We start from the raw sequence: 23,866 nt of genomic DNA, 5'->3' as shown, positions 1-23,866 counted from the left end.
ATACCCAAGACACCAAAATGCTCCAAATATTCCAGATACTACACCTAAGGTGCCAAGTCCTTCTTCAAATCCATTTTCACTGAATAAAAGATGAAAGTCAACATCAATATTAGCTTGAAATTTATTTCTCATTTTTTAGTACAGCTTCCCAAATATGTCCTACAAATTGCAAGAACCCTGGAGCGATCCAACATCATGTACCCTCCTAAGTTGTACATTAAATATTTCTTTATGTAACTTTATGGGGAAATCCACTTGGTTTTGGTGTCAGCTGGGGTCTTGACACTCACCTAACAGCCTGGTTCAGTACAAAGCTGAAAATTAATGCAAACATTAAACTGAAGTTATTTCAGCATGGATATTAGTGTGGAGGTCTGCAAAAGACAAATTTATAAAATAAACAAACAGCCACAACTTTAGAAGACAAGTCTCAGCACCTCCTTCTGCAACAGGATTCTTGATTTCCTGACCTGCAGACTGCAATCAGTGAGGATTGGTGACCACATTTCCTCAACGATAAGCCCCACAGATGCCCCGCAAGTCTGCATACTCATCCTCTTTCTATCCTCCCTTTATACTCATAACTATGTGGCTAAACTTTGCTCCAATCCCATTTACAATCTTGCAGATCATATCATGGTGGTAGGCTGGGCTTCAAACAATAATGAGGCAGAGTAAAGGATGGAGATAGAGGTATAGTGGAGAAGTTCAGCAGGTCAAACGATGCCTTTTCCGTAGCAAAGGTAAAAATACATAACCAGCATTTCGGGCTTGAGCCCTTCATTAAAGTATGAGAGTATGCCGGCAGGCATTTCAACAATAGGGTAGGGGGGGTGGCAAAGCTAGGCAATGATAGGTAGATAAGGGGACAGCAGCAATGAGGGGGGTAGGAAGGATGGTAGGAAGGAGGAAGGGAGGGGAGAACTGGAAAAATTGGAAAGGGGAGGAGAAAGAAAAGCCAGCATTTAACAGAAAGCAGAGAAATCAATATTCATTCCATTTGGCTGGAGAATGCCCAGGCAGAAGATTAGGTATTATTTCTCCAATCTGCAGATGAACAGGCCAGGAGAGTGCAAAAGGTCACGGACAGAGATGTGAGTCTGGGAGTTTGACTCAGAATTGAAATGATTGGTTACTGGGAGGTCGCTGTGGTTGCAGACAGAGAGGAGGTTCTCAGTGAAGTAATCTCCAAATCTACGACCGGTCTCTCCAATGTAGAGCATCATGGTGCCATCAAAATGAAGGAGCTGGTCACTGACTTCAGGAAATGGGGCCAAGTAAGTACCCTGGTCAATGGTGTTGAAGTGCAGAAGTAGAGATTTAAGTTTTTAGGTGTAAATATTAACAACGTGACCTAGTCCAACCACAGTGACACTGCAGCCAAGAAAGTGCACCAATGCCTCTATTTTCCCAAGACAATTCTGCATGCCTCTAATGTCTAACCAATTTTTATAGATGGATCACAGCAAGTATACTGGTAAGAGAACTGGTATGCCCAAGATTGCAAGACACTTCAAAATGTAAATCCAATCTAACCTTTCCTCCATCAGCTCCATCTACACTTCCTGCTGCCTCAGAAAAGCTGCCAACTCATTTGGTCACATGTTCTCTTGTCCTCCCTTCCTTCAGGCTGAAGAGAAGTAAAATGGAAAACACGAACCTTCAGATTCAAGGACAGTTACTTTCTTGCTGTAATCAAACTTTGAAATGGACTTGGCAAGAGTAAAAGATGATCTTTTGATCTCAGAAACCCTCCTCAAGCCACTGCAATGTTTTAACTGTACTGCTCTCAGTAAAATAATGCTCTGCACTTTTATTATTGCACTGTTGTCGTAAAGTATGGATTGATTTGCTTGGATAACATGGAAAACTTAAGCTTTTCATTTTATCTTGGTAATGTGACAAAAAATAAATTCAATTCACTGAAGTCTCAATATGATAAAGTCCTATTGATCAAGAAGGCAGACCATTTAGTCCAACAAGGCACACAATTTTAGGGTCATAACTGGAACAACTATTAATCTCAATATTTAGTTACTTTTAATTTCCTACACAGAAATTCCTGTGAGAACTTTAAACAATGCTTCTATCATATTTCACTGCCTGAGCTTTAAGTATAATTATATAAAACAATTCCACGTCAGCTGCAGGCTCGTTGATGACTGACAAGTTCGATGCGGGACAGGCAGACACGTTTGCAGCGGTTGCAAGGAAAAATTGGTTGGTTGGGGTTGGGTGTTGGGTTTTTCCTCCTTTGTCTTTTGTCAGTGAAATTGCAGGGGTCTGCTTTCTGTTCATGCTTACACAAAGGAAAATATATATACAACTATCCTTAGCAGACAAAGATTAGAATTAATGTTCATACTTACTAAGCAAGGTTGATGATTTCTGGAAAAAGGGGAATGCCAGACAAACTAAGTGAAAACCCAATTACTACCAGCATTGAAACAAACAACCACAACTGGCTGTAAAGGAAAGAAACAAGATAAATTATAAGAAGATTTCTACACAACCAGATTACTGTCCCTCTCACGGTCTTTTACTTCAGTCATAAAAGGTCATTCCAAGTTCCTCTTGATTACCTTTTTTAAAAAAAGAATATTCCTATTGTTTGCAATTAGGAAGACGTATCCAAAATTATATTTGGCGTCTCCATTTTCTATTATTAATTTCAAGTCAGATTCCCCAAGGGACCAATCACTGCCTGAGCTATGCAATTTGATTTTAAATACCAATAGAATCTCTTACTGTTTAATAATTTATCCTTATTTTCTGTTTTTTTTTTTGCTTCTACATGTAAAAAAAAATTGTTGCTGATTTCTAAACATTTCCTAATCGTCTGGCCTACCACTAATCTTCACAGTATTTTCCTTCAATTTCATACCATCTTTAATTTCCTTAACATGTTTGAGTGACAAGGAAAATATACTGCAGCTAGTAGCAACTTGGTATATAAATGGAGAGACCATAGAGTTGTTGAATTATTTGATGAATCTGTACTACAACATCATCTTCATGGCTATCTGGGTCTAAAATTTAAGACACATGAAATATGCAGTCTATATCTGTAGAGCTCGTCGAAAGAATCAAAGACTTGTTGATCCAAATCAAGGCTTTTATTAGCAAAAGACAGGAGCTCTTCACAGGTGGCCGACCAGTCTGGAATGATCCGACCTGGCTAGAGACACAACCCTTTAAGGCCAAGGCAGTAGGCGTGGCTAAGGTCTCAGCCAATCGCTATAAGCATAGTCTAGATACTGTAACTATATACACTATATACATTGGTGATAGATCTGTACTATCACATTCACCCCTTCTTGGAGAACTGACCCTGGAAAAAAAAACAAAAAAACGAGGAAGAGAATGAAAGGAAGGGGTAGGTTAAGGACTGTAGTGGTCAGGGGGTCTGACCATCCGGCGTGACCGCTGTGGTGCCGGGATTGGGGTCGCTGGAGTGGTGTCGCCAGCGGGCTCGTCGGGTGCGACCGCTCCTTCGCTTAATTCCCCAGTTGTGTTGTCGGCAGGGTGACCCAGGTCGTTGGGGTGTTGTTGGTCCTTCTGTTGTGGCACGGGGCCTGGGGAATAAAGAGTTGGGGGAGGTTGGGTTGGGGGGTTTGCTGGGTCTACCGCGTCCTGAGCTAGGTCCCGCTCTGAAACAGTGTCCTTCCGCCCGTCTGGGAACTCAACGTAGGCGTTAATGCGGGTTCGCGTGGAGTAGAGTCACTTGGTCGACCAAGGGGGTCGTTCTTTGAGTGCCGGACGTGGCGTCGCAAAAGGACAGGGCCAGGGACGGTGAGCCATGCCGGTACAGTGGTTCCTGATTCGGATTTCCTCAGGAAAAGGAACATCCTTTCGTGGGGGGTGGCATTTGTTGTGGTACATATGAGGGAGCGGATGGAGTGTAAGGCACTAGTGAGAACCTCCTGCCAGTGAGAGGTGGGGAGACCTTTAGACTGGAGAGCCAGTGTAACCGCTTTCCATATGGTGGGATTCTCCCTCTCGACCTGGCCGTTACTGCGTGGGTTATAGCTGGTGGTCCTGCTTGAAGCGATACCACACTCCAGAAGGTACTGTTGCAGCTCTGCGCTCATGAATGAGGACCACCTATTACTGTGGATGGAATTGGGGTTTCCGAAAATGGCGAAAATACTGTGAAGAGCCTGTATCACTGAGGTGGCAGTGGTGTCTGGGCAGGGCACAGCGAACAGGAAGCGGGAGTACTCGTCGATGGCCATAAGAATGTAGTTATTATGGTTGGTCGATGGTAGGGGCCCCTTAAAGTCTACACTAAGACACTCGAAGGGGCGGGTGGCTTTGATAACGTGGGAGTTATCCGGACGGAAGAAGTGGGGCTTGCATTCAGCGCACACCGAACAGCTCGGGTCATGGAGCGGATCTCCTCGACTATGTAGGGTAGGTTGCGCGCCTTCACAAAGTGGGCAAACCTAGTGACCCCTGGATGACAGAGCGCCTCATGGAGTTTCTGTAGTCTGTCCATCTGTATGCTGGCGCACATCTCCCTGGAGAGCGCGTCAGGCGGGTCGTTGAGCTTACCAGGCCGGTACAGGATGTCATAGTTAAAGGTGGAGAGTTCGATTCTCCATCTGGCGATTTTGTCGTTTTTTATCTTAACACGCTGGGTGTTGCTGAACATGAAGGAGACCGCGCGTTGATCAGTCAACAGTGTAAAGCGCCTCCCAGCGAGGTAATGTCTCCAACGACACACCGCTTCAACTATGGCCTGGGCCTCCTTCTCAATCGAGGAGTGTCTACTCTCTGGACCCTGGAGGGTTCTGGGGAAGAAGGCTACAGGCCGACCGGCCTGGTTCAAGGTGGCTGCCAGGGCGAAGTCGGATGTATCGCTCTCGACTTGAAATGGGACAGACTCATCAATCGCGAGCAGCGTCGCAGCAGCGATGTCGGATTTGATTCGATCGAAAGCCGCTCTGGCTTCGGTTGAGAGGGGAAAGGAGGTGGTCTTGATAAGAGGATGCGCCTTGTCGGCGTAGTGTGGAACCCATTGGGCGTAATATGAGAAAAGGCCCAGGCAGCATTTGAGCGCTTTCTGGGTATGGGGGGGGTAAGTCCATTAGGGGACGCATGTGGTCAGGATCTGGCATGACTATCCCGTTCTCCACCACGCAACCTAGAATCGCGAGTCGTGTGGTCCAGAAGACACACTTGTCCAAATTGTAAGTCAGGTTCAGCCGACGGGCAGTTTGAAGAAATTTGTCTAGGATGGCGTTGTGGTCCTGCGTGTCGTGGCCGCAGATGGTGATATTGTCCAGATACGGGAAGGTAGCGGTTAGCCCGTTCTGGTCCACCATCCGGACCATTTCCCGGTGGAAGACCGCAACACCATTCATGACCCCAAATGGTACCCTGAGAAATTGATACAGCCGCCCATTCGCTTCGAAGGCCGTGAATGGTCGGTCCTTACAGCAGATCGGGAACTGGGGGTAGGCCGAACGTAGGTCAATGGTGGAGAATATGCGGTATTGGGTGATCTGGTTCACCACATCCGTGATGTGTGGCAGGGGGTACGCATCCAGGAGCGTGAAGCAGTTAATGATCTGGCTATAGTCGACCACCATCCGTAGCTTTTCCCCGTTCTTGACAGCTACCACCTGGGCTCTCCAGGGACTTGAACTGGGTTCGATGATGCCCTCATCCAGCAATCTATGCACCTCAGTCCTAATGAATTGCCTGTTTTCGTAACTATATTGCCGACTTTTGGTGGCCACAGGCTTCCAGCCAGAGGTGAGGTTTGCGAAGAGTTCTGGCGGGGCAATCTGGAGTGTGGAAAGGCTGCAGGATTGGCCCCGGGGCACGGGGGCAGGTTGTTCGGGGGTGGGGCGATGGCAGACCGAGAGGGGGGTATGGGATCCCCCAAAGTGTAGGGACACCGTTCGGAACTGACACTGAAAGTTTAATCCCAGCAACACTGGGGCGCACAATTGGGGAAGGACGAATAATTTGAAGTGGGTGACCGTTATGCCCTGTACTTCCAGCGTGGCGATGCAATACCCCTTTATCCCAGTCGAGTGCGACCTCGTCGCTAATGAGATCCTCTGGGTAGTGGGGATAATGTCAAGTCCCCAACGGAGGGCCAGATCTGGCCGGATAAAACTGTCAGTTGACCCAGAGTCAAATAAGCAATTGGTGTAGTGTCCATGCACTTTAATCAGTTCCATTGCTTTAGTGAGGGGATGAGAGCATTGCTGGTTTAGTGTTATAGAAGCAGCCACTGATCCAGTTGACAGGGGAGTTCCGCGTGATGACGTCACGCAACGGGATGACGTCACGCAATGGGATGGCGTCATAGACGTAGTCAGCGCTGGAGGAGCCGGTTGGAGGACCTCCCGGAAGTGCTGTTGTGGTGGCGTCAGCGGATGAAAGGTAAGTAGTGTGGTTTGTAGTTGCTCGCGGTTGGCAGTGGGTGGGTCATCGGTCGGGCCCCGGCGTTCGTCAGCGATGGACACTAGGGTGAGTACCTGGTTGGGCGTGGTGGGTCCCCAGTCAGTCGTTGTGGCTGCATGGGCGGCAGCGTAGGCAGCGGCAGACGGGGAGCGGGCAGCAATAGCAGCAGTTGCCACAGTCGGGACAAAGGCCGGGTTGAGTGTTCCGCACGGGGGGCGAGAGGCGGGCCAACACTATGGTTGTGAGGGTGGGCTGCCCCTTCCGGGTTCGGCGTCTCCGTGACATCAGGCATTGCCGTGCAGGGGAGCCCTCGCTCTCATTGGATGAGAGCTCTGGGGAAGAAGAGTTTGAATGGGATAGTGGCGGTTGGGCTTCACATGAGGCACTGTGTTTGCTGGCGGCCATTTTAGATCTACAGACTGCAGCAAAGTGGCCGTTTTTAAGGCACTTCTGGCACCTGGCTTTTCTTGCTGGGCACTGGGTCCTGCTGTGCTTGTCCCTCCCGCAGAAATAATATTTTGGGTTCGCAGGGGGCAGTGTAGCAGCAGCCGACAGGCCGTCAGTATATCAGGGGGTGGTAGGGTAGAAGGGCACTCTAATCACATCAGAACGTGGGGTCCAGTCCCTAGAGAACTCGTTGGACTTTAAGGCTGCATCCTCCATTGTGATCGCAATCCGGGCCATGTCCTCTAGTTTTTCTACCCCTTGCTCGAGCAAGCGCAGCCTCACTTCGTTTGATCAGAGCCCGGCCACATAGGCATCCCGGACGAGGTCGCTAGTGATCTCGGCAGCAGTTTTGTCCACACAGTTACAGTCCTTGCCCAACGCCTTTAATACTTGTAAATATGCCCTGCTGGACTCGCCGGGCTGTTGCTTCCTTGACACAAGCACAAGCCAGGCATGAACTCTGTTCACCGGTTGATCATACAGTTCTTTCAGTACCTTTACGGCTGCGGTGTAAGTGGTCTCATCCTGGATGTTCTCGTAGACTCTCAAGGACACCATAGACAGCAATGCTGTTAGACGCTGGTTATCCTCCTCCACCCGAATGAATCTCAGGAAGTTTTCAAAGTTCAGCAGCCAGAACTTAAAGGTTTTGAGGGCTGTAACTGACTGTGGGTCGATATCAAGTTTTTCTGGCCGAGTCAAACGCTCCATCCCTTTCAAAAAAAATTCTTTTTCTTTTTGCTAATAAAATTGTAGAGCTTGTCGAAAGAATCAGACTTGTTGATCCAAACCAAGGCTTTTATTAGCAAAAGACAGGAGCTCTTCCCAGGTGGCCGACCAGTCCGGAATGATCCGACCTGGCTAGGGACACAACCCTTTAAGGCCCAGACAGTAGGCGTGGCTAAGGTCTCAGCCAATCGCTGTAAGCACAGTCTAGATACTGTAACTATATACACTATATACATTGGTGATAGATCTGTACTATCACAATATCACAACTCTCTAGCTAGTATTTATTTGGCTAATCATAGAACACTACAGCACAGAAATAGGCCCATCTAGTCCATTCCAAGTTACTATTCTATCTAGTCCCATCAGCCTGCACCAAAGCCTTCCAGACTCCTCCCATCCATGTACCTATAAAATCTTCTGTTAAATTTCAAAAATCGAGCCTGCATGCACCACCTTCGCTGGCAGTTTGTTCCACACACTCATCGTCCTCTAGAGTGTTACTTCAAACATTTCACCTTTCACTCTCATCTCATGTCTTCTTATTCTTATTTCATCCAAACTCAGTTGGGAAAAAAGCCCATTTACATTTACCCTATCCATATCCCTCATAATTTTGAATACCTGTATCAAATTCTCTGATGTTCCATGGAATAAGTTCTAATCTGTTTGACCTTTCCCTATCATTCAGCTCCTAAAACCCCCAGCAACATCTTTGTAAATTTTATCTACATTCTTTCAATCTTGATTTCTTTCTTGTAGGTAGATGACCAAAAGTGCACACAATGACCTATCTACGAACTTAACACTAACTGACGTATATAGGCTAAAAGTACAAAATTACTCCATTCTTGTACTCTTTCCCACTTCGAATTTCTCCCCCATAAAGTTTTTAAACCAACATAATTTTGAGAATTGACCCAACTTTCACCATTTTTTCAGGTGTTACATTTAGCTATACCATCAATCCATGCGATTGGCACTCATTATTATTACCAGGCACAATTTCACGTGTCTACATACTCAATGTTAAACAGAGAAATCTTGTCTTGGCTAATAATAATATTTTTACTGCATTCTTGCAATCAATCTTGTTACATAATCCTGGGCTAATTCTCACCTCAAATACAGGTGAAAAAATAAAACTTTGTGGAATCAGGGCTTATAAACATTTTTAAATGGTGCAGTAAAGTAATATTTTTACTAAGAACTTCCATGACCCCAAAAATTAATTTTACGTGTGTGGAGTTTTATGGCCTTTACAAAATGAATGTTTCACCCTGATACCATATGTACTCTCCCAACCTGATGGAAGTCTCAGCTGACCAACCCTCTAAAATTCTGCAGCCAACTTTAATGATGGGAACACTGAAAACTATTCATAGAAAATTCCCAATAGTGTTATGAATAAAATAAACCTATTGAAGATGCAAAAGTAAATACCTACCTTTTAATATGAAAAATGGGTACTGGTCCCAATAACAGAAAGCTCAATGCAATCAGCCAACTTCCAATCAACACAAACCATTTTCTAGTTTTCTGGAATTGGGGAAAGGAAGGAAGAAAAAAATGAGAACTGCAAAATGAGAACCCATAATTCCTCAAGTGAACTGATTAGAATTTCAAGAAAGCAACATCTATTTGTTCAATTTTATACCAACATGCTGTATATGCCTGGTAACAGGATTGAATGCTACAGCATCTAAGTACTGTACATTAGTAGTATTGCACTTCAATTTAATTTGTATTGTTGAATCAATACAACCTGTTTGAATGAATCGTGAAATAAAAAGTACATATTTCTGGATTACAAGGATAATGAGTTAAAGTCGACAAGAGAGATCACCCCAAGTTCATTAGAATGCATCCATTTTCAAAATGCTGAATTACTGGTGCACAGTTCCAATTAACTGTGTTTTAATTTCAAGTTTCCAGAAATTTTGGGAAATTTGACTTTTTACTGCAATTGTTCACTGCCTCACAAGGTTTCCATACCTGACATTATTCCATCTCATTCACTAACATAGTTACTACCCCAGCTAATACAACTTAATTTTAAGCTCAACAAAGGACTTGCATTGAGTATAAAATAATTTCTGTAATCTTGCAAATTCTGTAATCTTTCAATATTTATTTAAACTGCACAGAGAGATAATGATCAATGACTATCTTTTTGAACAACATCCAACACAATATGATTAGGATGTAAAGGGGTAAGGTAATTATACAACTCATCAGGAAGAACGTCACTGCTACGTCCAGATAGGATATACTGAAGGGCTCATCCACTAAGGCTCCTGAACTCAAGAATAAGGGAGGTGCGATCACTGTGTGCAGTTCTGGTGGCCTTGCTAAAGAAAGAATATTTTAAGCAGGAACGAGTGCAAAAAAAAATCATTATTATGTTACTAGAAATGGGTAGCTTGAGTTACAAGGAGAGTGGATTTTAGATTTATTTACATAACATCACATACAACCCTGAGATTCTTTTTACTGTGGGCAGAATTACCACTAATTGGTAGTGCAAAAAAAAACTGTACACAGCATATAAATGTAAAAATCTGTAAACAGATAATGAATGTAAAACTGACTGTGCCACACAGAGATGATACAAAGAAATCTAATACAGTGCACAAGTAAGAGTCCTTATATGAGTCTCTGACTGTGCTTGTCGTTGAGGAGTCTGATGGTGGAGGGGTAACATCATTTCTGAACTTAGTGGTGTGAGTCTTGAGGCACTAATACCTCCTTCCTGATGGCAGCAGCAAGAATAGAGCATGTGCTGGATGGTGTGGGTCTTTGACAATTGCTGCTGTTCTCAGACGGCAGCGTTCCTGTAGATGTACTCAATAGTGAGGAGATTATTGCCGGTGATGTCCTGGGGTGTGTCCATTACCTTTTGGAGGGCTTTACACTTAGGGGTATTGGTATAATACACCAAACTGTGATGCAGTCAGTCAGCACACCTTCCACCACACATCTGCAAAAATTTGCCAGGGTTTCTGGTGTTATACCAAACCTCCACAAACTCCGAAGGAAGTAGAGGCGCTCATTGGCTGGAAGGCTGAAGCCTTTTTTCTTGAAACGTAGGAGGCAGAGGGGTGACCGCATAGCATAGAGATATATAAAAGCATCAGTGGCACAAATAAAGTGAACTGTCACAATGTTTTCTAGAGTAGGACAGTCTAAAGCGAGAGCACAAAGGTGAGGGGTGTATGATTTATAAGAGATGCAAGGGACAATTCTTTCATAAATGGATGGATAGAAAATATTTAGACCTAAACCATATAACCATATAACCGTTTACAGCACGGAAACAGGCCATGTCGGCCCTTCAAGTCCATACCGGTTCACTTGAACAACTCCACATTGGTGATTGTAGATCCATTGGAGATTGTAGATCCATTGGCGATGATCTTCCAGAAATTGATAGACTCTGGAGAGATTCCAGAGGATTGGAAGGTTGCCAATGTGGTTCTTTAGCAAACATCTCCAGACACTAGAACTCAAATACAGTGCTTTCAACTGTGAGCTGTTGGCCTTGAACCTGCCAATACGACATATTTTCACTTCTAAGAGTTGGATTTAGTAAATAACTTGCATAAGACACAAAGAAAGACTACTTCTCATCAGTATTCACTAAAAAGAAAGACATGGAGGACAGTGAGATCAGGTGATATTCTAAAGCATGTCAATATCAAGAGGAGGTGATGTTGGGTCTTTTGAAAAGTATTAAGGTAGACAAGTCCCTTGGGCCTCATGAGATCTTTCCCAGGTTATTGAGAGAGGAAAGGGAGGAGATATCTGCGGCTTTGATAAAAAATTTTGCTTTTCGTTTTGGTACAGGTGAAGCCCCAAAGGACTGAGGAAGGCAATTGAGATGTATCAAGAAATTATAGGCCAGTGAACCTTGCATCAGTAGTAGGCGAAGGAGTAGCCAGAAAATAGGGTAAAAATTATATTAAGCATGCAAAAAAGGCAAAATTACCATGGTTCCCCTGGTGCCAGAAAGGAATCAGGCATATCGAGGACTGTTATGAGAAGGAACAGCTCATGCAATTCGAGCAATTAAAAAAACAAATTTGAGTTATCAAACAAGACCTTCTTCTACTACCTTCAATTAAGATCCTTCTTCAGGAACAAATTAGGTCTGTCTATGGCCCTGCTGCTGTGTAGTGACATGGAGGCTCTAACTTGAAGGGGGATCGCACACAAATTCATCTCGACTATATATCTCCTGTTCCAAAGTGAGAGCCCGAAACCGGGTCACCATAAAATAAGGCAAAGATGGGAGTCAGATTTATGAACAACAATTCTTGAACGATGCTGGTCCAACTTCTGTTGGGACAGCATGATGGTGGTTATTAACGCCAGATATAGGCTGGTGCAATACAATTTTTTGTGCCAGCTGTACCTTATGCCGCAAAAATTGCATAAGGTTAAACCAGAAATCCCTGAATTATGTTTTAGATGCGGTGAAGAGACAGGAACTTTTGTGCATTCAACGTAGCTATGTGCCAAAGTGAGACCCTTTTGAGTAGAATTAGGGGACATTTTGAAAAAAGTTACAGGGGTGGAGTATCCGCAGGATCCAGCGCTGTTCCTGATGGGGTATATTATGGACTTTACATCACCTTTGTTGACCTCACCAAAGCCTTTGACACCGTGAGCAGGAAAGGGCTTTGGCAAATACTAGAGCGCCTCGGATGCCCCCCAAAGTTCCTCAACATGGTTATCCAACTGCTCGAAAACCAACAAGGTCAGGTCAGATACAGCAATGAGCTCTCTGAACCCTTCTCCATTAACAATGGCGTGAAGCAAGGCTGCGTTCTCGCACCAACCCTCTTTTCAATCTTCTTCAGCATGATGCTGAACCAAGCCATGAAAGACCGCAACAATGAAGACGCTGTTTACATCCGGTACCGCACGGATAGCAGTCGCTTCAATCTGAGGCGCCTGCAAGCTCACACCAAGACACAAGAGCAACTTGTCCGTGAACTACTCTTTACAGACGATGCCGCTTTAGTTGCCCATTCAGAGCCAGCTCTTCAGCGCTTGACGTCCTGTTTTGCGGAAACTGCCAAAATGTTTGGCCTGGAAGTCAGCCTGAAGAAAACTGAGGTCCTCCATCAGCCAGCTCCCCACCACGACTACCAGCCCCCCAAAATCTCCATCGGGCACACAAAACTCAAAACGGTCAACCAGTTTACCTATCTCGGCTGCACCATTTCATCAGATGCAAGGATCGACAACGAGATAAACAACAGAATCGCCAAGGCAAATAGTGCCTTTGGAAGACTACACAAAAGAGTCTGGAAAAACAACCAACTGAAAAACCTCACAAAGATTAGCGTATACAGAGCCGTTGTCATACCCACACTCCTGTTCGGCTCCGAATCATGGGTCCTCTACCGGCATCACATACGGCTCCTAGAACGCTTCAACCAGCGTTGTCTCCGCTCCAACCTCAACATTCATTGGAGCGACTTCATCCCTAACATTGAAATACTCGAGATGGTAGAGGCCGACAGCATCGAATCCACGCTGCTGAAGATCCAACTGCGCTGGGTAGGTCACATCTCCAGAATAGAGGACCATTGCCTTCCCAAGATCGTGTTATATGGCAAACTCTCCACTGGCCACCGTGACAGAGGTGCACCAAAGAAGAGGTACAAGGACTGCCTAAAGAAATCTCTTGGTGCCTGCCACATTGACCACCGCCAGTGGGCTGATATCGTCTCAAACCGTGCATCTTGGCGCCTCACAGTTCGGTGGGCAGCATCCTCCTTTGAAGAAGACTTCAGAGCCCACCTCACTGACAAAAGACAAAGGAGGAAAAACCCAACACCCAACCCCAACCAACCAATTTTCCCCTGCAACCGCTGCAACCGTGTCCGCCTGTTCCGCATCGGACTTGTCAGCCACAAACGAACCTCCAGCTGACGTGGACATTTTACCCCTCCATAAATCTTCATCTGCGAAGCCAAGCCAAAGAATATTATGGATGTGAGTCTGAGATTGTCCAAACACCAAATTCAATTAGTGAAGGTGGTGACCAGGAAATGCATAAATGCATAACGGTTACCTGGAAATCTGACTCTCAGCTAAGCACAACAAGATGGAACACGGAGATGCAGAGCTGTGTACCCCTGGAGCAAATTACTTACAAGTTAAGAGGGAGACAAGACACATTCGTTGAGGTGTGGAAGCCATATTTGTGACACGTTGAAACGCAGATGTGATTAGCCTTCCCAGAACCTTTCTGAATAGGAATACAGTGAATAACAGGATCACACAAATCCTGAAAAAATGATAACGAGGAGACAATTTGGAAGTCCAGCCGGCTCTCCACCGACCCCACCTCCCCCATTTTTTATACCTTATTGAAGTGGGAGGGAGGGTGAAAGATGAGGGGGGGGGGGTGGGAAGAGGAGGGAGGGGGGGAAAGGAAAAAGAGAGGACTCGGCAAACAATTACCTGTAAAAGGCGAGGATTGTTCCCCTACAATACCTGGCTAATACAAGTCTGTAAAACTAAAAATCAAATAATCAAAAAAAAAATTACCATGGTCATGGGGGGGGTGGGGGCCTTCAATATGTAGGTCACCTTGGAAAATCAGGTTGGCACTGGATCTCACAAGAAGAAATTTGTAGAATATCCTCTTGTAACCTTGTACAACCTTCAGCTCCATCCACAACTCCTCCAACCTTCATGTCATCTGCAAACTTACTTCCTTCCACTACTACTCTCTGCTTTCTTCCTACAAGCCAATTTTTTTTATCCAAGGTTCCACTGATCCTGTGCCTCATGACTTTCTGGATAAGTCTCTCGTGGGGGACCTTGTCAAAGACCTTGCTAAAATCCATGTAGACCACATCTACTGCCCGACCCTCATCAATTTATTTTGTTACCTCCTCAAACAACTCAATTAGACTCACAAGGCACGACCTTCCCATCACAAAACCAAACTGACTATTGTTGAGTAGACTGTACTTATCCTTAAGAATCCTTTCCATTAGTTTGCACACCACTGATATAAGACTCTCCGGTCTATAATTCCAAGGATTCTCCCTATTACTTTTTTTAAACAAGGGAATTAAATTTGCCATTCTTCAATCCTCTGGCACATCCTCTGTGGCCAAAGAGGATTCAAAGATCGTAGCTATTGCCTCAGTTATCTCTTCTCTCATTTTCCATAGCAGCCTGGGATATATCACGTCCGGCCCCAGGGACTTAACATTATGAAGAATCTGCATTTAGGAAATAACATTTTTTTCTTGGAAAGGGTATCAAAGCCAGTGTGCATACTTACTGGTATTTTATCAGACAGACATCCGAGAAAAGGGGAGGATAGAGCATAAGATAGAGCATGTGCTAGGAACACCAGTCCCACTGATCCAGAATTCAACTTGAACTGGAGAATAAAATAAACATGTATTACAGTCAGATCTGCATTAATCAGTGTGGTGCTCTTTAAATTTTAAGAGCTCAATTAGTTAAAGTAACCAACAGTGGAACAAGTTTTAAAAGTCTGTCACTCTTGCCATTCATCCAGGATAATCTGTCCTACTTGGTTTTAGTTTTTTTCTGTTAACAGTTACTTTCTACTTGAGGTGAAAATGCATTGCGATATTATTCATTTGATTGCTTCACAAGAGAAAACAATTACACCTTTTGTATAATTCACACAAGTTTGCTTAACTGAAGTGAGTAAAGCCTTGGAAGTTTGAGCTATTCATAGAATCACCAAATTGTACTGCATAGAAACAGGCCCTCTGCTTCTCCTGTTGTGAGTTCCTCATTCCCACCATGTAAAGGAACTTCCCACAGATCTATTGCTGGATTTGTAAATGGCCATCTACTTATGAACTTTAAATTTAGATTTATCACAAAACATTTCTCTCTTGCGATCATTATCGTCACTTCTCCTCCACTATTTAGATTTACCCTCTCAGTGCTGGTATCGTCCTTGTGAATCCTTCATGATTTTCCAGTTGCCTACTACAATGTGGAAAACAGGAATGTGCAGAATTTTTAAAAAAAATCTATGTCTATACTTCTACTGACTTGTGATGAGAAAGCCTTGGAGTCTAAAAATCGATGGAACAGCTGTATCCAAGTAGACAGCACCACAGCCTTTTGAAGTTTTGTGACAAAACTATTAGTTCCATTTTGCAATGGTCTTGCTCTAATTTTAAAGTGTTACTCCCTCATTTAGGAGGAGCAATTTGTAGGAAGTGGTCTGTTTTTACCCAGGAATATAATTTTTGTATTTTAAAAACAAAAGTTGAAATAGGTCATTATTCAACCTTTGGAACTTAAAAGAAAGTAGAAGGAATTTTTAAAAGTACCTTATCAATAACAAACAGTGATATGGTGGGATCCAGGAATCCAATACATGAACTTATGGAAAATATAATCAGACACATTAAAGTTACTTTGGGAAGCAAAATCAGCTTCCAAAAACTGCTATCACTGGCAACTCCATCTGAAAAATCAAGAAAATCAGATAAAATATCTGAGAATGTGCATTCATGCAAGTAGAATAGATACAATTGAATTTGGACATCTCATTAGTGATAACAGCATTTCTACATTTATTTTAAATTGTCTTTTAGACTCTGTATAACATTTAATTTGCTTTTAAAATTTCTTCCTCCAGTTAATAGGGCAACTATATGGTTTAATCATTAACCATCAACTTCTCCTATGGATTTTCAATGGAAATGATAAAACAAGTAAATTTTCTCTCATTTGTCAAGCCTTTGATAATCTTTGCCCTACTTTTGACCCAATTTGCTCAACTCTTGCTAATTTATGCCATGCATTGTAAATAACTTTAACAGTTGAACACTGGCTACTGGTAAATTTCTAGGAATAATAACTAAATATTTGTTTATTACTTTTTTTGGAATCAGCTCCAATTTAACCCTTATATTGTTGCACCTATCAAGAACTTGTAGAAGCTTGAAGCTATGAATATTTTCTGCTGACCATCAAAAACAGACCATCACAGAGGCTCCCTGAGTTACGGTGACCTACAGATATTCAACTTTAAGCAAATTCTCCTAAATATTTTTGTGATTTTCAAGGGAGTAATAAGGATAATACCATTTTTCATGGTAGACATTCTATTAGTTTAATGGAGGATTGTGTTAGGATGATTATTTAATGAAATAAAGAAACTGTTGCAAGTGGATGTACAACCATAGAAAATAGACATTTCTGACAGGAGAGAAACAAAAATCAGGCAATTCTTAGAAACAAAACTTTTATGCAGATCAGAGGCCATCAGTAATTCTTTCATAGAGTCACAGAATTCTTCAGCATAAAAACAGGACTTTCAACGGATCTTGTTCACACCAACCAAGCTGATTCATTTGCATGTGTTTGGTCCATATCCCTCTAATTCTACAAATCCAAAATGCAGTATCTTTCTTTTTACTATTTTGTTCATTGATAGCGCACCTGACTCTCCTCCTGTCCAACCTTTCTGTAAATGTGCATCCTTTATTCTCTTGAAGCAGTTGTGTAACAGCTGAGTCAGGTTCCAAAGGAACTGGCTTCTTACACTTCCATTAAGTGGCCATTCAATTCATGGGCAGCCAGAAATTTAACCAGCTGTTTAGCAATAGAGGGGTACTCCAACATATCCAATCCTGTTCTTTTCTTACATCCCTGTATCAGTACTTCCAGCAAGCATCAACAGAAAACAATCAAGGATGAAACTCAGGTTAATATCATGGCTGCAGTTTACATTAAATAGCTCTGGGCTGATCTGAATTGAATCTATTCAGTTACTTGTAGTTCTGACGAGTAAACTCTCTTATGAACTGGACTAATACATTTTCTGGTTTAAAATTGGTTTCATCAATAGCCATTTAATTCTGTAATTTCCAAATTATATCATATTTTATTAAAATCTATGAGAACACCCAACAAAATTTGGCTAGAAGGATCATTAACGTGCAGAACCTTACCACATCTTGGTAAAATGCACATATTCAGAGGTACCATTAATAAAACCAGACATCCCAATAAAATAAAAGGCATTTGATATCCAAATAATTGATACAAATAGCCTCCAATGGGTGGACCCAATGTTAAGCCAAGTCCAGAGAATACTTCCAGAGATCCCTAAGGAAAAAAAAAGAACAGTTTGGAGTTTGTGATACTGTGGCTTCAATTTCTAAAAATATAGAAAACATGCAAAACAAAAGATATGTTCTTTTAAACCAAAATCAGGTCAGATTCAACATAATTTTATTTGCAATTTTCTACTTTCCAAAATGGAAAGAGACTGTTCACCAGCCTTAGCAGCAGGAATAATTAATAATAATACATAATAACTACATCATTGTCATATACTTTGTAATATATACATATGCCCAAAATTCTTGCTTGCTGGAGATGAACAGGTAGTTGTAAAGAAAAACCTTAATAGTAAACTAATTGACTTAAATTAAAGGAGATTATACAGTATTTCATCTGATCAGGCTGGATTCATTCATGAGAAATAAAATTATTGCAATAAAGTATTTTCCTGCTCTTTCTTGACATCTACTTGGAAGTGTGAGCTGGGAAAAATATTGGATCAGATCTGTGGTGCTACCACGATGTATGTAGATGTATGTATGTACTGCATGGGCTGGCCCACCCATTGAACCTGTGACTCCTCCCTCCCAGATATCCCCATGAAGGCTGTTACGCCCAAACCCCTCCCTCAGTACCTGCCTTGGAACTGGGCCAGCAACATGCAAGCTGTGCTGACACTTTAAGATGATTAAAGCCTATTAATCACAACTCTTTGTCTGGTTGTGGTTGATGGGTAGTACAAGGTCATCATGGACAGATGCAGGATGTGAACAGGCCTTTTGGCTCACCAAGTCCACACTAACCATTAACCATCCATCACACAGAGGAAAACAGTAGAAGTGGGCACAATTTCAACATTTTCTATACATTTGGACAAATATATGGATAGGAGGGAAAGAAATGAAAACAATGTAGGCAGATAGGACTAGCCCAGAATGCCCACTTGATCAGCATGGCAGAGTTGGGCTGAAGAGCTGTTCCGTGTTCTATGACTCATCCAGCATTAAACCCCATTTTGATCCCCCCAAACATTTTTGTTAATTTCCTGCAAATTCTGCCATTCATCTAGACCACACATGTAAAACTCTGGCCCGCGGGCCAAATTTGGCCCACGATATAATTATATTTGGCCCGCAAGATCATTTCAAAAATGTATTAGAGGTGGCCCGCCCTGCAGCGAGAGCCGATGCTGTTTTTTGGTAATGTCACCCCCACCATCCTCCCCCTTCATTGCACATCCTTCCCCACCCCCTAACTATCCCCTCCCCCCTAAAACCACCCCCCTTAAAAGATGGCCAGAATATTCTCAAAAAGGAATCCAGAATGGTAAAGTTCCACAAACCTTCTGCTGGGAATCCTAACAACACCCGGGCATCAGATCCACAGGACGCGGAGGGAGCAAGAGTGTTGCAGATTGACCGTGCAAACTTTGAGAACGGGGAAAACAAAATTGTAACACGAGAAGTCTGTCAATGTCATCAGCCGGCAAGCCAGTTGGAAGGCTCCCCGTACAACCAGTCACTTCTCCCACCTGTCGAGCGGTGCGGCAGATTGGCGAGCGCCTGTGATTTCCTGTCGGCGCGACGGACATCGCAGGCTGCACACGGCCCCCGCTGTTCCGCAAAGGCTGATCGGCAGCACGCTAGGCCTGAGTGGGTGGGTAAGCAGGGGTGGGCAGAGGGTGTAGGTGAGAAGTAATGGGCAGGGGAAGTTATGGTGGTGCGAGGGGCAGTTAGAGGGAGGGATGAGTAGAAGGAGGGGTGGATAGGGAAGAGGAAAAAGGGGAGGGGCATGGCGAGTAGGGGAGGGGTGATTAGAGGGTGAGAGACGGGTAGAGGGAGGAACAGGTTGAGGGGAGAGGCAGTAGAGGGGCGTGTATAGGATGGGGTGGGTAGAGGCAGAGCGAGTGGAGTGAGGGGTGAGTAGAGGTTGGGTAAAGGATTGGTCAGGTAGAGGGATGGTGGGTCGAGGGTGAATAGAGGCCTAGAGCCTGAGGAGTGAGCAGGAAATGCTGAGTCCTGATGCAGGCCAAAATGGACACAGCCTGTGAATGATGACTACATCTTCACAGGGACCAAATATATTTCCCTCAGGTCAAGCAAAGGGTGAACTTGAGCTACCTACTCCTGACCTGTCACATTATCCTCCTAAAGTTATATCCTAAAGTTTAACATTACATATGTTGAAAGAAGAGAAAACATGCAGATGTTGTTGAAAATTTTCAATAAATATTTAGTTCGGCACTCGACTTAGTCCAAGTTTTTAATTTTGGCCCTCCGTGAATTTGAGTTTGACACCCCTGATCTAGACCCTCCAGGCAGATTGCAGTAGCCAATTTAACCAAGAACAACCAATTGCAAGGATACTGGAACACCCAGAGAAAACTCATGCAATTACTGGAAGAACAGAGAAACTCTGCACACTTCCCAGAATTGTGTTTATTGTCATGAACACGTGTCATGAACTTTGTGGTTTTGCGGCACAAGTTTGGTGCAGAACAAGATTAAAAATTACTGTGAATTACCATAACGTAAATACAAGATTTTTTAAAAAATGAATAGGTAGTGCAAAAAAGAGAGTAAAAGTGAGGAGGTGGCCATAGGTTCATTGTTCGGAAATTTGATGGCAGAGGGGAAGCAGCTGTTTTTGTATCATTTGGTGTGTGTCTTCAGGCTCTTGTACATCCTCTCTGATGGTAGCAATGAGAAAAGGGCATGGCCTGGGTGGTGAGGGTCCTTGATGATAGCTGCTGATTCCTTGAGGCAATGCCTTTTAAAAATGTCCTTAATGGAGTAAAGGCTAATGCCCATAATGGCACTGGCAGAGTTCACAACTCTCTGTAATCTTTTTCTCTCCTGTGCATTGGTACCTCCATACCAGAGAGCGACGCAACCAGTCGGAATTATCTCCACGATACACCTGTGGAAATCTGCAAGTCTTTGATGCCATACCAAATCTTCTCAAACTCCTCAAGAAGTATACCCGCTGCCACACCTTCTTCATGATTGCATCAACATGATGGACCCAGATAGATGTTTTCGCTGTAAGAAGGAAATGGGAACAACAGTACATGCAATTTGGGCATGTGAGAAAGTGAAAAGGTTTTGGGAAGATCTAAATCAGGTATTAAATAAAATCACAAAAAGCAACATACAAAAAATCCAGAGATCTTTCTTCTAAGTAATATAAGAAGTAAAGAATTAGGCCTCCAACTCAGAAAAAAGATTTATTATGATAGCCTTAGCTGTAGCAAAAAAACGTATAACACCAACTTGGAAATCAGAAGAGAGCCTGAGAGTACAGCAATGGTACATGGAAATGAATTCCATTGGAAAAAAAACATAAATAAAGTCACATTATTTGAACAAATTTGGGAACCGTATATGGAACATAACAGAGGGGCCTTGCCTCGGACCTCCACCCCCAAAAATGATAAAATGATTAGAAGACAAAATGACTTGATCCAGTGTGTAAAAGTAGATGACACAATTTTCTTGTTTATTTTTATTGTGTGATGACATCGTTTAATGGTTTTATTGTATTGTATATGCTGAACGTTTAATGGGTTTGGAGGGGGGTGGGAAGGGGGGGAGAGAAGGTATGGGGAAAAAAGGGGAGAAAATGCCACTGTGTATATTTAAGAGGGAAATGTTTGTATGTATTTTGATTTATATGGTTCACAGTGTGAAAAATTTAAAAAAAAACAAAAACATGGACCCAGGATAGGTCTTCAGTGAGGTTGACACCCAGCAATCTCAAGTTTTGTACCCTTTCCACTGCTGACCCCTTGTTGAGGATTGGTATGTGTTCTTTTGCCTTCCCCTTCCTGAAGTCCACAATCAGGCCCTTCATTTTACTGATGTTGAGTACAAGGTTGTTGTTGTGACACCACTCAACTAACTGATCTATCTCACTCCTGTACAATTTCTCAATGCCATCTGTATTACTGATATCACTTTTGTTCACATCGGCAAATTTGTAGATGGCATTTGAATTGTGTCTAGCCACACAGTCATGGGCGCAGAGAGTAGAGCGGTGGGTTAAGCATGCATCGTTGAGGTGTACCTGTGTTGATTGTCAGTGAAGAGATGTTGTTACCCTTCTACGCTGATTGTGGTCTTCTGATGAGGAAGTAAAGGATCCAGTTGCAGAGGGAGGTACAGAGACTCAGGTTTTGAAGCTTGCTAACAAGTAGTGAGGGGATAGTGTTGTTGAAAACTGACAAGCAGCCTGATGTAGGTATTGCTGTTGTCCAGGTGGTCCAGGGCTGAGTGGAGAGACATCGATTGTGGTGGTAGGCAAATTGCAGTTGATCCAGGTCTTTGCTTAGGTATGAGTTAATGCTCACCATGATCAACGTCTCAAAGAATTTCATTACAGTAGGTGTGAGTGCTACTGGGAGATATTAATTGAGGCAGCTTACCCTGCTCTTTTTGGGCACCAGTCTGATCGATTCCCTTTTAAAGCAGGTAGGAACCTTCGACTGCACCAGTGAAAGATTGAAAATGTCCATAAACACTCCAGTTAGTTGGATGACACAGATTTTCAGTACCCTGCCAGTTACACTCAGGGCCTGACACCTTGCAAGGGTTCACCCTCTTGAAAGATGTTTTGACGTTGGCCTCTGAAACATATCACTAGGCTGTCAGCTTCTGCAGGGATTCTCTCAGGTACATCTGCACCCTCCTTTTCAAAGTAAGAACAAAAGGTGTTCAGCTCATTGGGGAGTGTAGTATCGCAGCCATTTATGATATTAGATTTCGCCTTGGAGGATGCAATCGCTTGCAAGCCCTACCATAGCTGCTGTGTATCTGATTCTTTTTCTATTTTATCTTCAAATTATTTCTTTCCTGTTAAGATAGCCTTCGGTAGGTCATACCTGGTTTTCCAATATAGAGTTCTGGATCACCAGTCCTGAATGCCATTGATTTAGCCTTCAGCAGCCTGGAAATCCTTTGGTTGAAACATAATGCAGCAGTTCTACTAACTGCACTTAGAACCGTTAGTCAAAAGGAAAAAGAAGCAGATCATTTTCATATTCTTAAGCTTGTTGAAGAACTCCTATTGCCATCTTAGAACAGCTTCAACTGAACACTTCAGGAATGTGCTTTAACCTTTAATGTCATTGATAGGAAGACAAATATGAAAGAAGATGAAATCTAGGAAGCAGATTCATAAATTAATGTGCACACTGCAACAATACCAAATTTAGCAAGGTATAATTATCAATTTAGGATTAGGCTTTAATCTGTTATTACCAATACTGTGGCTACATTGTTTGGAAACGTTGCAGCGAGAATCGAGAATGAGGCAGTAATGCTTGCTGCAAATCCAATTCCATCTATTGATCGTATGATGAAACACAAAGAGATAAATATAGGTCCATCCGGAGCTAAATTCAGCAAGCTGGAAAGGGAAATAAAACTAACATCAGCTTCAAGAAAGGACTACTATATATTTGCCATTATTTGACAGGCAAGTTTTGTAGTAATTTATATTAAATTCACTCCAGCTCCCTTTACATACAGTCTTAGGGGTTTACTTCAAACGCATTCAAGGTGAGAAGGGAGATATTTAAGAGGACCTGGGAGGCAACTTTTACTATCGGTGGGTATCCATATCTGGATTCAGCTGCCAAAACAAACTATTGTATCTGATAAAATTACAATTCAGGGACAGATATATGAATATTTTAAGATATCTTAAATGGAGGTAAATGGGATTAGCCCGGAATGGCAACTTGGTGAATCTGGGCAAGTTAGGCTGAAGGACTTGTTCTGTTCTGATTTGATGACATCAACCCATTTATTCCCTTTTGTTACAAATGTAACATTGAGATTTTCAGCACTTTTAAAAGCTATTTGAATTAATTAAAATAATCAGCTTCAGATAATTTTACTTATAAAATAATACAGTTCAGATAATTAAGCTTCTAGCCAAAATGTATGAATTGTGGAGATGAAATGGAGAAATCTCTGTGCAATGCTCATGCTACCAAATTAAATCAAAACATGTTTTGGTGAAATGGAACCTGACATCTAAGTTAAAACAGATGTTTCAAGGGAAAAAAAAAAATTCTTCAGTGCTTTGTAATTTCATCTCATTTATTCACCTCATCGAATCTGGTCTACCATTCAATCATGAGCTGATTTATTTTCCCACACAGCCCCACTGC

At 42.9% G+C, this 23,866-nt stretch overlaps 1 protein-coding gene across 3 annotated transcripts in view; it reads right to left on the bottom strand.

Moving 5' to 3' along the window:
• Positions 1 to 23,866, bottom strand: part of slc18b1 (solute carrier family 18 member B1) — a 66,194-nt gene that overhangs the window by 20,600 nt on the left and 21,728 nt on the right. For 2 of the 3 annotated variants that reach the window (XM_069887315.1, XM_069887316.1), the window contains 7 exons: positions 22,950 to 23,097; positions 17,577 to 17,733; positions 15,948 to 16,084; positions 14,909 to 15,010; positions 9,044 to 9,135; positions 2,370 to 2,465; positions 5 to 79 (listed from right to left, as the gene is read on the bottom strand). In XM_069887315.1, the coding sequence (XP_069743416.1) occupies positions 5 to 79; positions 2,370 to 2,465; positions 9,044 to 9,135; positions 14,909 to 15,010; positions 15,948 to 16,084; positions 17,577 to 17,733; positions 22,950 to 23,097 (807 nt within the window). The remainder of the gene's footprint in view (positions 1 to 4; positions 80 to 2,369; positions 2,466 to 9,043; positions 9,136 to 14,908; positions 15,011 to 15,947; positions 16,085 to 17,576; positions 17,734 to 22,949; positions 23,098 to 23,866) is intronic. The other variant, XM_069887317.1, reaches the window with a different exon arrangement.

The sequence above is a fragment of the Narcine bancroftii genome, chromosome 6 (genome assembly GCF_036971445.1).
Source record: "Narcine bancroftii isolate sNarBan1 chromosome 6, sNarBan1.hap1, whole genome shotgun sequence".
Lineage (NCBI taxonomy): Eukaryota > Metazoa > Chordata > Chondrichthyes > Torpediniformes > Narcinidae > Narcine > Narcine bancroftii.
Note: the sequence above shows the minus strand (reverse complement) of the source record. Positions and strands in the feature narration are given on the sequence as shown.